The sequence below is a fragment of the Columba livia genome, chromosome 15 (assembly GCF_036013475.1).
Source record: "Columba livia isolate bColLiv1 breed racing homer chromosome 15, bColLiv1.pat.W.v2, whole genome shotgun sequence".
Classification (NCBI taxonomy): domain Eukaryota; kingdom Metazoa; phylum Chordata; class Aves; order Columbiformes; family Columbidae; genus Columba; species Columba livia.
The window spans coordinates 7,618,618-7,629,768 of NC_088616.1; the positions used below are offsets into that span (position 1 = coordinate 7,618,618).

General features: G+C 61.6%; 1 protein-coding gene across 2 annotated transcripts in view; it reads right to left on the reverse strand.

Annotated features, from left to right (window-relative positions):
- CORO7 (coronin 7) overlaps nt 1–10,718 on the reverse strand; it is a 37,270-nt gene extending 26,552 nt beyond the window's left edge. Inside the window, exons 1-7 of one of the 2 annotated variants that reach the window (XM_065030870.1) lie at nt 10,560–10,718; nt 7,229–7,325; nt 6,862–6,936; nt 5,160–5,230; nt 4,611–4,794; nt 3,927–4,003; nt 2,772–2,822 (exon numbers count right to left, since the gene is read on the reverse strand). In XM_065030870.1, the coding sequence (XP_064886942.1) occupies nt 2,772–2,822; nt 3,927–4,003; nt 4,611–4,794; nt 5,160–5,230; nt 6,862–6,936; nt 7,229–7,325; nt 10,560–10,619 (615 nt within the window). In that variant the 5' untranslated portion in view covers nt 10,620–10,718. Of the gene's footprint in view, nt 1–2,771; nt 2,823–3,477; nt 3,585–3,926; nt 4,004–4,610; nt 4,795–5,159; nt 5,231–6,861; nt 6,937–7,228; nt 7,326–10,559 lie in introns of those variants that run through there. The other variant, XM_065030871.1, reaches the window with a different exon arrangement.
- Nucleotides 10,719–11,151: the final 433 nt, after the last annotated feature.

The following is an 11,151-nucleotide window of genomic DNA, read 5'->3' on the forward strand; positions in this document are numbered from 1 at the left end:
GCACCTTCCTGCTGCTCCAACCCCCCACTCAGCACCCTGACCCCAAGCCCTGTCCCCCCACACCTGAAGGGCCGTGGCTGGTGCATGATAAATCTCAAGGGCACGTCCCAAGGGAAGGTGGTGGGGCTATTTTTTGGGGGTTGTCCATGCACTGCAGGGCAGACAGGAGCAGAGAAGCAATGAGCCACGGCAGAGCAGCTGGGAGGGAGGGAGAGGATGCGACTCGCTTCAGTGAGAGGGTCAAGGTGAGGAGGGCGACCAGGAGCACCTGTGAGAGGGGATGTGGGCTGCGGCCAGGGCTGCACGGCCTTGGAGGGGATGAGGCAGACGACAGGACTCTCAGCACTGCTCCAGAAGGACCCAAACCCAGCCAGGCAGGGGGAGCGCAGCTGCACGGGGGCGCACGGCAGGACTGCTGGCAGCAAAGGGATGGCGCCAGCATCTCCAAGACAAGTTTTTGGGGCCCAGGGCAGCATGCTGCACAGCAGCGGTGTGCAAGCCCAGCCCTAATGTTCACAGAGGGGCTGCTCTGCTTGTGTGTCCCTCCTCCAGCCCAGATGCAGCAACAAGTGTCTGGGGGTCCAGCAGAATGAGACCACTGCCCTCCCAAGGGACATGGTGGCCTTGGGTATGTCCCAGGCACCCTCTGGGGTCAGCCAGACCCCAGCCACACTGTGTCATGCTCTCCTGCCCACTGCCGGGACCTGATCAAAATAGCTCTGATGGACGTAACCAGGATGCGGGGTCAGGCCCCCACAGAGGGCACGGCCACGGGGTGCGGGCAGCGCACCCACCTCGCCATCCATCCTTCATCCACAGCCCCACGTGTTCTGCATCCCTGAGACCCCAGAGCTCCATCAGGCATCACAGCAGTGACCCCTCCTCCCCGTTCCGCAGTCTCTTATTTTAGCTCCTTCTTAGCCTTTTCCCCTGCTCTATAAAAAGGAACAGTTTAATGAGGCAGACTTGGCAAATTAAGAAAATCAGCCAGAGGAGCAGCCCTCTGCCGGGCCGGCTTCAGCACCACGTGCCGCAAAGGGACCGGGGTGAGCCGGCGATGGTGCTGAGCCTGAGCCCTTCGCCTGCTGGGGAGAAAACACTCCTACAGTGCCGCAGGGGCCAGCCCAGCTGGAAAACCCATCACGCCGCTCACCTCGCTCACCGCTGCAAAAAAACAGGCAATTTCAAAGCTTGCAAGGTGCCGGCACCGCAAGGCGGCCCCGGCATCACCCGGTTTCGTAACCGCGCTGGCCCAGGGGAGAAGGAACCTTTCCAAATAACCCGGCCCTCCAGCAACCAGGGAAAAAAAGAAAAAACAAAACACAGGAGTGTTGTTCCTCTTGGCTAAGCAAGCCCTGTGCAAACTTCCAGAGGATTTATGGCATTTTAAAGTTTTCCCCTTCAGCGCAGTACTTCTCCAAGACTAAACATCTTCATCAATTCTCAGTCGGCCGGGGCTGGGGCTGTGGCGCGGCAGCGTTCGGCCACGGCAGAGAAGGTGCATATTTCTCTTGGCAAAGCCCGAGAGCCGGCCCCGGGCTGGATCAGACAGCGGCGGAGGGAAGTGAGCTGCCTGCTTTGAACAGCCACCATCATTCACACGTTATTTTTAATAGCTCAGCGAGACAGAGTCCACCCTCCCCAGGAGACTTGGCTCAAGCCCATCGTGCTCACAGCTTTGCCGAAACACCATTAGACAAGCCAACAGGTCTGGCAGGGGGAGAAGCGGGGGGCAGGCGGGAGGCGGGGGGGAGCAGCGCCTGGGGCTGTTGGCGGATGGGCGCAGGGTGAATTTGGGAGCAGAGACCGGGACCTTCCAGCCGTGCTGAGTGGCACCTGGAGCAGGGGAGCGTCACAGGGGCCAGTTGAGGTCTGGGAGCACTTTGCCATGGCTTGCTGGCATCTGTATCCACTGGGTTTATATTTATATATTGTGGGGTTGTATTTATAAGGCTGCGTGAAGTGGTCAGGGCACCACTAGCACCCGCAGAAAGCATTCAGGGGTCTTACGGGAGCTCAGCACCCGCATCCTGGTGCAGTGCAGCACCGGCTCCCCTGGGTTAGTGCCTGGAGTCACTGCTGTGCCCAGGCAGGGGCACCGCAGGCCACCAGCTGCCCCAGCACAGCGGCAGTAGCAGAGGCACAGGGAGCAGCAGAGCCTGCTGAGGCAATCTCACCCTGTTCTCCACTGCATCCCTCCCCTCCCAAAGGCTTCCAGCCCCTCCCACAGCCAGGGATGGCAGTCACCAGCAGCCAGAGCCCCCAAGCCACAGGAAACCTCTAATAAGGGGCTGTTTAAACTCGACGTCAAGGCTTAAGTCCTCTACTTATTTCCTAATCGCTGTTATTTGCTGAGCTGCGCGGATCCAGCTGCCCAGCCCTCACCCTTGGCAGCTCCTTGTCCCCCGAGAGCCTTTTGTTGAGCTCCCGCATGGCGATACAGAGCCCGGAAGCCCACAGCCCCACTGCAGCCCCCATGCCCGTGGGGCTCGGGCTCGCTGCCTGCCGGCAGACGGCAGCATGCTGTTGCATTGGGGGAGCTGGCTGGCTGCGGCAGGAGGACAGGCGTCCCTGTCAAACCACACCAGGGCCCAGGAGGAGGTTGCCTGTTCCCCCTGCCCTCAGCCCATGCCGGCACACTGCCTCTCCCAGGCTATGCCAGGGCTGTGACAGTTTGGGACACCAAGCCCACCCCACAGCACGCAGTGGGGACCACGGTCAGGCAGGGCTGCCTGCGCCACATGGCCCAGCACACCCGGGAGGGACAGTACCTGGGAGGCAGCTGGGCTGGCTCGAGGGTCAAAGATCCGCAGTTTCTTGTCCTGTTGAGATAAAAAGAAAACAGAGGAGGGTTAAGGACCCTGGGGCCAGTGGGATATCAAGCCCTATTAGGCAGAAGGCTGGAGTGAGCAGCCCCCCTCCTTCTTGCCCATCACTCTCCTGCCTGCAGTGCTGCCTCACCAGGACCTCCACACCATCAAAACTGCTCCCAGAGATGCGAGGAGCCTCCAAAGCTGTGCCAGGGCTGGAGCCCGACCCCCAGATTCCATCCTGCCAGCGCTGCCCAGCATCCCGCAGGCAGGGGAGTGAGTCCTCTCCTGCCCAGCCCCCTACAGCCCAACAGGGCAGGGGATGCCCTTTGGGAAGGGCTGCCTGGGGTGCAGGGGCAGCAGGGGGGGTGCCCCAGTGCCAGCCTTGCTGCCAGAGTGCTATTTGGGGAGCATACACTGTGCCAGAGAGACTCTCATGGCACAGCATGGCAGTGCTGCAGGCCTTGGGGACCATAGGGCATGGCTCAGGGGGTGACCTGCACCCTAGATAGCATGGCGTGGGGTCTCAGCCTCTGTGCTCAGCCTGCATGCTTGATACAGGGCTCCAACTGCTTGCTCAGCCTGCACGCCGAGTGGGGCTGGCTGCTCGCTCAGCCCAGGCTGGCTCTGCACGCTCAGCTGGGCTTGCGCGCTCGGTCCTGCTCACCCGTCCCCTGCCCATGGCCTGTGGGCCTGGCAGCGCGCTCTGCCTGCACGCTCAGCACCCGGGCGACGGCCGGCTCAGCCCATGTGCTTGCTCTGCCTGAGTGCTTAGCATGGATGCTCTGTTCGCTCAGCCTGCACGCTCGGTCTGCTTGGCCTCCGTGCAGGGCCTGCGCACAGCCCGCGCCAGCACGTCTGGCAGCGTGCGGGCAACGAGCAGGCAGCGAGCAGCAGGCGCCATCTAGCGCTCCTGTCCCTCTCGGCTTTGGCACCGCTCGCTGACACCATTTTTGCCCTTTTCTCCCCAAACAGGATCACCATCTGCTACCCAGGAGCAGGGCACAGCCAGCAGCCACCTCAGCTATGCCATGCTGTGCCAAGCAATGCCATGCCACACTGTGCCATGCCATGCCATGCCGTGCCACCAGGAGGTCGCTTGTGCAAGCCACTCACCTTGCAGGAGGTGCCGAGGAGGCGGCCATCTCCCTTCCAGGCCAGGCTCTGCAGCTGGTCCCCGTGCATGTCCAGAGCTGCGGGAGGGAAGCAGGCTCAGGAGCGGGGTCAGGCAGGGCTCCTCCTGTGGATAAGGCAGGAGCCATCGCTCTCCCACCCGCAAGACCCTGGGGCAATGATCTGGTCTTTCTGAAGGGCCAATGGTAGCCAGAGCAGGGGGCAAGACCTACTGGGATGCTGCCGTGTCCATGTAGGGAGCATCGCCACACTGTCAGCAGTTCGATCCAAAGAGCAGGAGCCCTGGGAAAGCCACGGGGCACTTAACTTACACCCCTGTGCTGCTGCACAGCCTCCCATTCCCATTGGGTTAGCTGAGCTCTGGGCAAGGCTGGTCAGCAACAGCCCATGGAACCCACACCTACCCACATATAGGAACACACAGGGAGAGGGATCTGCCACCCCAGGGGATGCTACAGCCTTCCTGGGCAGTACAGGAGCCTGTTACACTCCTGCATCAGAGTGTAGGGAAGCCTGTGCACACACATAAGGGCCTGCAGTGCTCCCTGCCCAAAAAGCCACCCATGCTACCTGCTTGGTGACACCAAGGTCTGGACTTGAGCCCAGGCACCAGCATGGTGGAGACCCACACTGTGGGCAGGAGCTGGCAGGCATGGCTGTGTTTACCTGTCATCGGTTGCTGCTGCCCCACGTCCCAGATGGTGATTCGCTTCCCTGCACCGCTGGCCAGGACGGCATCCGCCGTGGGGTGGAACTGCAGCATGTCCACTGGAGCCGCCCCGGGTCCCAGGGTCAGCCCCGCGCTGCTGGGCATGTCCTGGCCGCTCTCTGGCAGGCGCCACACCTTCACCTGCAGCCCAGGGAGAGGAGGTCAGTCCCCAGGCAGGTGAGCTGGACCTGGCTGGGTGCTGGCTTGTTGCTTTTCCAGGCTTTGGTCCCTGAGGACACCGGGCAAACCCCCAGCACAGCAGCTCATTGAGATCAGAGCTGTGGGAATCTCAGGTGGGAGAAGGCTGATCCCTGACTGACACCATCTGCTCTGTCCCCCACAGCCTGGGGGTGTCCCACACCACTCCCCAAGGCTGGTACCCTCCTCTCCAGGGCTCCTCTTTCCCATTCCTGCATCTCCATCTCCTCTGGGCTCTACAGTGAATCCCAGAGATATGCCAGGGGACATAGGGTGCACTCTTGGGACCCCCGGCACTGAGCACTCACCGTCTCATCAACAGAGCCCGTAGCCAGCAGGAGCTGATCGAAGGGCGAGAAGTCAAAGTCCGTCACCACATCTGGAAGGAGAAGGGCAGAGGTTTGTCCTCACATCCCCCACCCTGCAGACAGTGTGACTGCCCACCTTTGCTCTTCCCCAGCCTCAGACTCTTTTCACACACGTACATGTGCAGGCAGGCAAGGGCAGCTGGGGTCAGATCCAGCCCTATCCAGGCATTTCCAAGCAGCTCAGCTTGATGCGAGAGCCTGAGCCCTCCACCCTGTCCACCAGGGTCTGGCACCCATTCCTGGGCGGCACGGGAGCCCTAAATGGCAGCACCTCACAATTGCACCTCCCTGTCTAACCCACTGCCACCCAGGTTTGGCTCTCATGTCAGGATGGACATCCCCAGGAGGAACAGGGAGAAGCATGAACAGCACAAGGGTGTCTGTGCTGGCCTGGATGCCAGGCTGGTGAGGCCGTGCTGGTAATAAGGCTCCCTTTGTAACGCCCTCGGCTCCTGGCGGCAGGGGCCGGCAGGGGGAAGGCTGGAACCGCCAGCAGCAGCCCCTCAGATGCATTTGGCATGCTTGGGAAAGTAGGTCACTGTGTACTTTTCTGCTTCCAGGAGGCTGCGGAAAGACAGGCCCAGGAGGCATGAAGAGCGAGCAGCTCACTCTGCTGCATTTGCCCTGGGAGGAGAGAAAAATCCCTTCCCTGCTTTGGAGGCGTTGCTCTGGCACAGCTGGCTTCAAAGGGCTGGTTCTAAATCTCATTAAGAAGCCATTAATGAGGTGCTGGCTCCCTGGGCACCCCTCCAGCGCTCCCCAGGAGCAGCAGAGCTCGGTGCAGCTCCCTGTGCCGCAGCGATGTCAAGGTACTGCTCGCAGGATGACGGCACTGTGACCAGCTCCCATTTTGCTCCTCTGGTGCAATTTTTTTGGGAAATGGACAGTCAGTGCCCCCCAGGCTGGCACTGCTGCTCCGACACCAGAAGAAGCGTACCCCAGGCTCCCCAGCATTCCATCCCCATGCCCAGGCAGGAGGCAGAGCCCTCGCTGTCGCGATACGTGCCCCTCTGTCCGTAGCCATACTGTCAGCCGCCTCTTCCCCCACAGCACTCACTCTGCCCACAGCAGAGCTGCTCAGGGCCACAAAGCAGCTGGTCTGGCCTGTTCCTCCATCACTGGAGACAGGTACACCCATGGCGATACCATCCCCAGCTCCTCTGCCAGCCCAGCACTGGGTGTACTGGGAACTTCAGGGCGTGCAATGAGTAACACAGGAAGGGTGTGCTAGAGTGAGAGTGTGAGAAAGAGCCACCTGTCCAGACCTCACTGCAGCTCAAAAGAAGAAGGGATGTGGATGAATCTGGCTCCTTAGCAACAGCCCAGCCTGGCAGAGCCCTGTGTGCTCGGTGTGGCTGCGGTTGGCTTGTGCCTCGCACATAAGTGAGACTTGTCAGAGTCACCCTGCCTGTGGGTGATGGTCCCTGATGATTCCAGCAGCTCCCCCAGCCCCTCGCCTGGGAGACAGCCCAGCATGGCATCCCTGACCGGGACTCAGCACCTGAGCCCTTCCGCACAGCCCATGGTGGGGCAAATGCCTCTGTGGGTATGGGAGGTGGTACCCAGCTCCTCGGTGCCCCAATGTAGAGTATGGTGGAGGCATGGGATGAACCTGAGTGGGGCTGGTAGACACCCAGCTCACCTGAGTGGCAGCAGAGCTGAGACACAGTCCTCTTGCCTCCATCCTTGCACTCCAGTGGCACGATGCCCAGCACACCTGCAGGAAAGGACACAGGAACGGCTGTGTCACCAGTTGTGTCACCAGCCCATGGCCCACATGATGCTCCCAGGAACCCTCACAACCTGGGACACAGGGCAGGGACACCCAGTTTTGCAATGCAAACCAAGAGATGTGGGACTGTCAGCATTTCTGGGGAAACACAGGGAAAGTCTCTTCAACTTGCCCTCAAGCCTCCTGGGGTCCCTGTCACCCAGCTCTGGAGGGACCATGGAAGCAAACACCTCCCACCCCTCCAGCCGTGCCTGGTGCCCCTTCCCTTGTGCCTCACCCGCTGCCTCGGCATTGAACGCGATCCAGTGGCAGCTGGCCTTCACGTGGTTCCCACAGGATGCAATGGAGCCCGCTCGGATACCCGTGATCCAGGCCTGGGGGGGAGAAGGAAAACCCATGTCAGGAGATGCCTCTGTTTTGGAGGGACCCAACGCTGTGGCTGGAGCTCGGCTGGAGGGGAGACAACAAAGCATCGTCAGAGACCCTCAGCCCCAGCAGAGCTCCCACACCAATTGACCTGGCACTACCTGGAGGCTGACAACACCAACATAGTCATGTTGGAGGCAGTCTATAGGGCTCCATTCTCTGTGAGGGCCAAGGCAATGCAGCTGCTCACGTTCTGGGGCTTTGGGGCCAGCTTTGCCAGGAGTGGGAGACAGGAGCATCCTGGCTCCCAGCGCTGCTTCTCCCTGAAACTGCCCCAGTCCTAGGCTCTCCCATGGCAGAAAGGGCTCAGAAGGGTTTGCAGTAAACTGATATTGGAGAATTTGTGATGGGACAAATGTTCTTGGGCTGTGAAGCACCAGGAGGTCAGGGCGCAGCTGACCGAGGCAGATAGATGCCTCTAGCAGCGTGCTTCCTGCATGGACAAGGAACTGCATGACAGCTCCAAAATCCCACTCTGCAGCGTTTCTCACTTCTACTCCACGGCTGAGCACTGCATCCGTGGGGCACTGGGACACCCTGTGTCAGCCGGACCCTCTCCAGGTGACACAGACACCCGGCCTCAAGTGGCCATTTGGACCAGGAACTCCTCGGCACACCCAGGGCCAAGTCCAACCCTCAAGCAAAGGCGACAGTGGGTGTTTTACAGCTGCTACCATGCCTGTACGCCTCCAGGAGCCACCAGCATTGTGGAGAACTGTAGCAGGGGTCCAGAGCAGCGGATACCCCACCAACAGGGTAGAGCCCTTTGCAGGGAAGGCAGCTGTGCACGCAGCCCCGAAAGGACTGAGCCCCAGGTTTCCTCTCCTTGCACGGCTTCCTTTGGAGGCCTGACAGAGAGCAGAGGTTCCTGTAGCACTTCCTCTGGTCCTTGTCACAGCAGCCTGCTCGGTGACAGACCTGTTAACCCTTCTCCTGCCAAAGGGAGGTTCCTCTCCCCACACCCAGCAGGCAGGTTGGGACCTGCAGTGGGGAGGGGAAACAGGTCTGCAGCGTGACCAAGACCCAAGAGGAAGGGTCCCACAATCTGTGCCCTGTCACCCCTGCACTGGTCCCTTGGTGAGGGAGGTCACCAGCCTCATCTGGCCCCCAGCATCCAGGGGTACCACGCAGGACCCCTGCAGCGAAGTTTCGCAGAGGGATCACTCATCTGGTCTGTCCCAGACCCACAACATCCTTGCATGCAGCCAGGAGCCCCCAGAGGTGCCGTCCTTCTCACAGGGTGTCAGGGCAGCCAGTAAAGCACATATATGGTAACATTCAGCCCTAAAACAAACCGCAAGCTTTCAGGGCACCACTGCCAGCAGAGCCCGTAGATGCTCCCTGAAGGGGAGAAGCAATTCAGATGTGATCCTTCATGATTACAATGTGTTTCCTGATCTGTCCAGGTCAAGTGTCTGCCTTCACCTCCACAAACAACCTGCTTGGCCAAGGACATGAAGTGTTTCCGGCTGTGACACCTGAGATGGGTTTGGAGATGAGATGTCCACCTCTCACGTCCTGCCCTGCACAGCTGGGTGACATGACCTTGCTTTCCAGGGATATGTTTCATGCCTGGATGGGAAATGCTTTTTGGAAATGCCACCTTCCAGGCACTGAGCCTGGCGTGGGCTGCCGGAGGCAGAGCAGGTGCCTCCCTGCACACAAGGACAAGAGCACACCATCTGTCCGTGTCCTGCAGAGCTTCCCCACCACAGTGACCAACACTAGGGCAGCGGTGACAGGAAGGTCCCTGCCAGGAGGATGACATAACCTGCCATGGCAAGGCACCCCAGCACCTACACCACACACACACGCTCCCCAGGCTGGCCGCTGGCATCAGCTCATCTGCACCCTGAGGCTTGCAGCTAAATGCTCAGTTGGCTGAGATTTCAGCGACCTGCTCTGCAGGTTCACTGTGGCTGACACACTGCAAGGATGCTGGGATGCTTGAGGCCGGGCACGATGGCAGGGGCCACCATGTCCTCTCATACAGCTGAAACTCAGGGGGATGTTTTGGGTGCCCACCTGGTCTGCAGAGTCATTTAAGTGCAGGACAGGCCAGCCTTGTGCAAGGATGGCTTGGCTGGGAAATTACAGGGAAGAAGAACACTGATGTCCAAGGGTTGGGAGATAAACATTTTGGTGACACCAGATTCCTTTCAAAGGCAGCAAGATGTGCTGATTTTTAGCAGCATCACCCATCCAGCACGCGCTCTCCACTTCTGGCCAGATGGTCTACACTGAAGAGTATCAGCCTCCCACACCTGCATGCCACCTTAGTACAACTGGCAACTACAGCATCCTATGCCATGTTACTGGCCCACATTGTCCCTTCTGCATGTCCCTTACCCAGTATTTCATGAGCTGAGATGGATCATGATTCTTGGCAGGGTAGGGACTGGTTATGCGTGGGGCAGAGGCCAGAGCTGGGCACCACCTGGCTCTGTGCTGCCCCGTGGGACCCACCAGACCTGCCTGGCCTCACTGGTGCCAATCTCTGCAGCTCGTCGGAAGGGTGACGGGGCTCAGCACTGTCCCACGGGCCCCCAGAATTTCCTCTTTGCCTGCGGAAGTGGGGTGGCAGGAGTGGGGCCCAGCGTTTCACACTCAGTGTGCACAGTTCCCCTGGCAGCATAGGCGAACCAGGGCTGCCTGGGGAGGGCCCAGCACCAGCCAGGTACCAAGCTGAGCTGGGACGGTGGGCAGCATTAACCAGGGGCCAACAGCCTGTGCCAGCCATGCCCATCCAGGGTCTCACGGCAGGCGGGGCACAGCCCGGCTCCCTGCCGACACGGGGCCGGTACCCCAAGCCAGCGGCACCGGCTGCACCGCCCCGGGAGGGCTGGGGTTCCCCACCAGCACCCGGCTGCAAAACACCCCGTGGGAGGAAACCTCCGCGGACGCCGGGGCGGGAAGCAGCGGGTGCCAAGGAGGGGCTGCCCGGGCGACGCTGCCGCACCACGGCCGGGCACCGGGCGGGGGAGCCGGGCACGGCCCCGTCATACCGGCAGGGCCGCAGCAGCGGGACCCGACGCCGCGCAATGCCGGGGTGGCACCACCGGCACCCCGGGGCCGCCCCATCGCTACTGCGGTGCTGGTCCTGCCTCTAACCGCCTGCACCCCGGCCCCGCCACCCCCACCCTCCCGTTACGGGACAGCGGGTAGCGTCCCGCGACGCTCACCTCCCTGCGGGACAGCCGGGCCTCGGTGTGTCGGAATTTGGACGCCTTGAAGCGATTCATGTTGCTCCGGCTGCTCCGAGCCGCGCCGAACCGAGCCCAGCCGCTCCGCCCGCCCCGGGGCCACCGACCACGCCCTCCCCAGAGGCCCCGCCCCGGGACACGCCCTTGTTGTTTAGTCCCGCCCCCGACCCCGCGCCCCCACCCTCTGTTCGGTACCCCGGGCTGTCCCTGCCCGGCGAGGTCCCCGTGATCGGGACAGAGACCGCCACCCTGGGACCCTCCTCATAGCCCCCGCCCTTGGGGCTGAGCCCCAGCGTTGGAGCCACCCCGGGTGTGACCGTCTCGGGGGCTGCAGCCCCTTCCCCGCCTCCTGCAGAGATTCGGGGGCTCCCGCCTGGCAGCTGCCCACCCACGGGCACCCGGGACTGCGACCCCCCCGCTGCCGTCCAAATGTCCCTCCGGAAACAATGGCAGCTGTTCCTCCGGGCAGAGTGCGGGGGGACAGCGGGAGGTTTCCAGTCCCGTGGGCTCCGCGACCTTGTCCCCTCCCCGGTCTCGCAGCCGGCAGTGAACAGAAACCTTTGTGTACCGA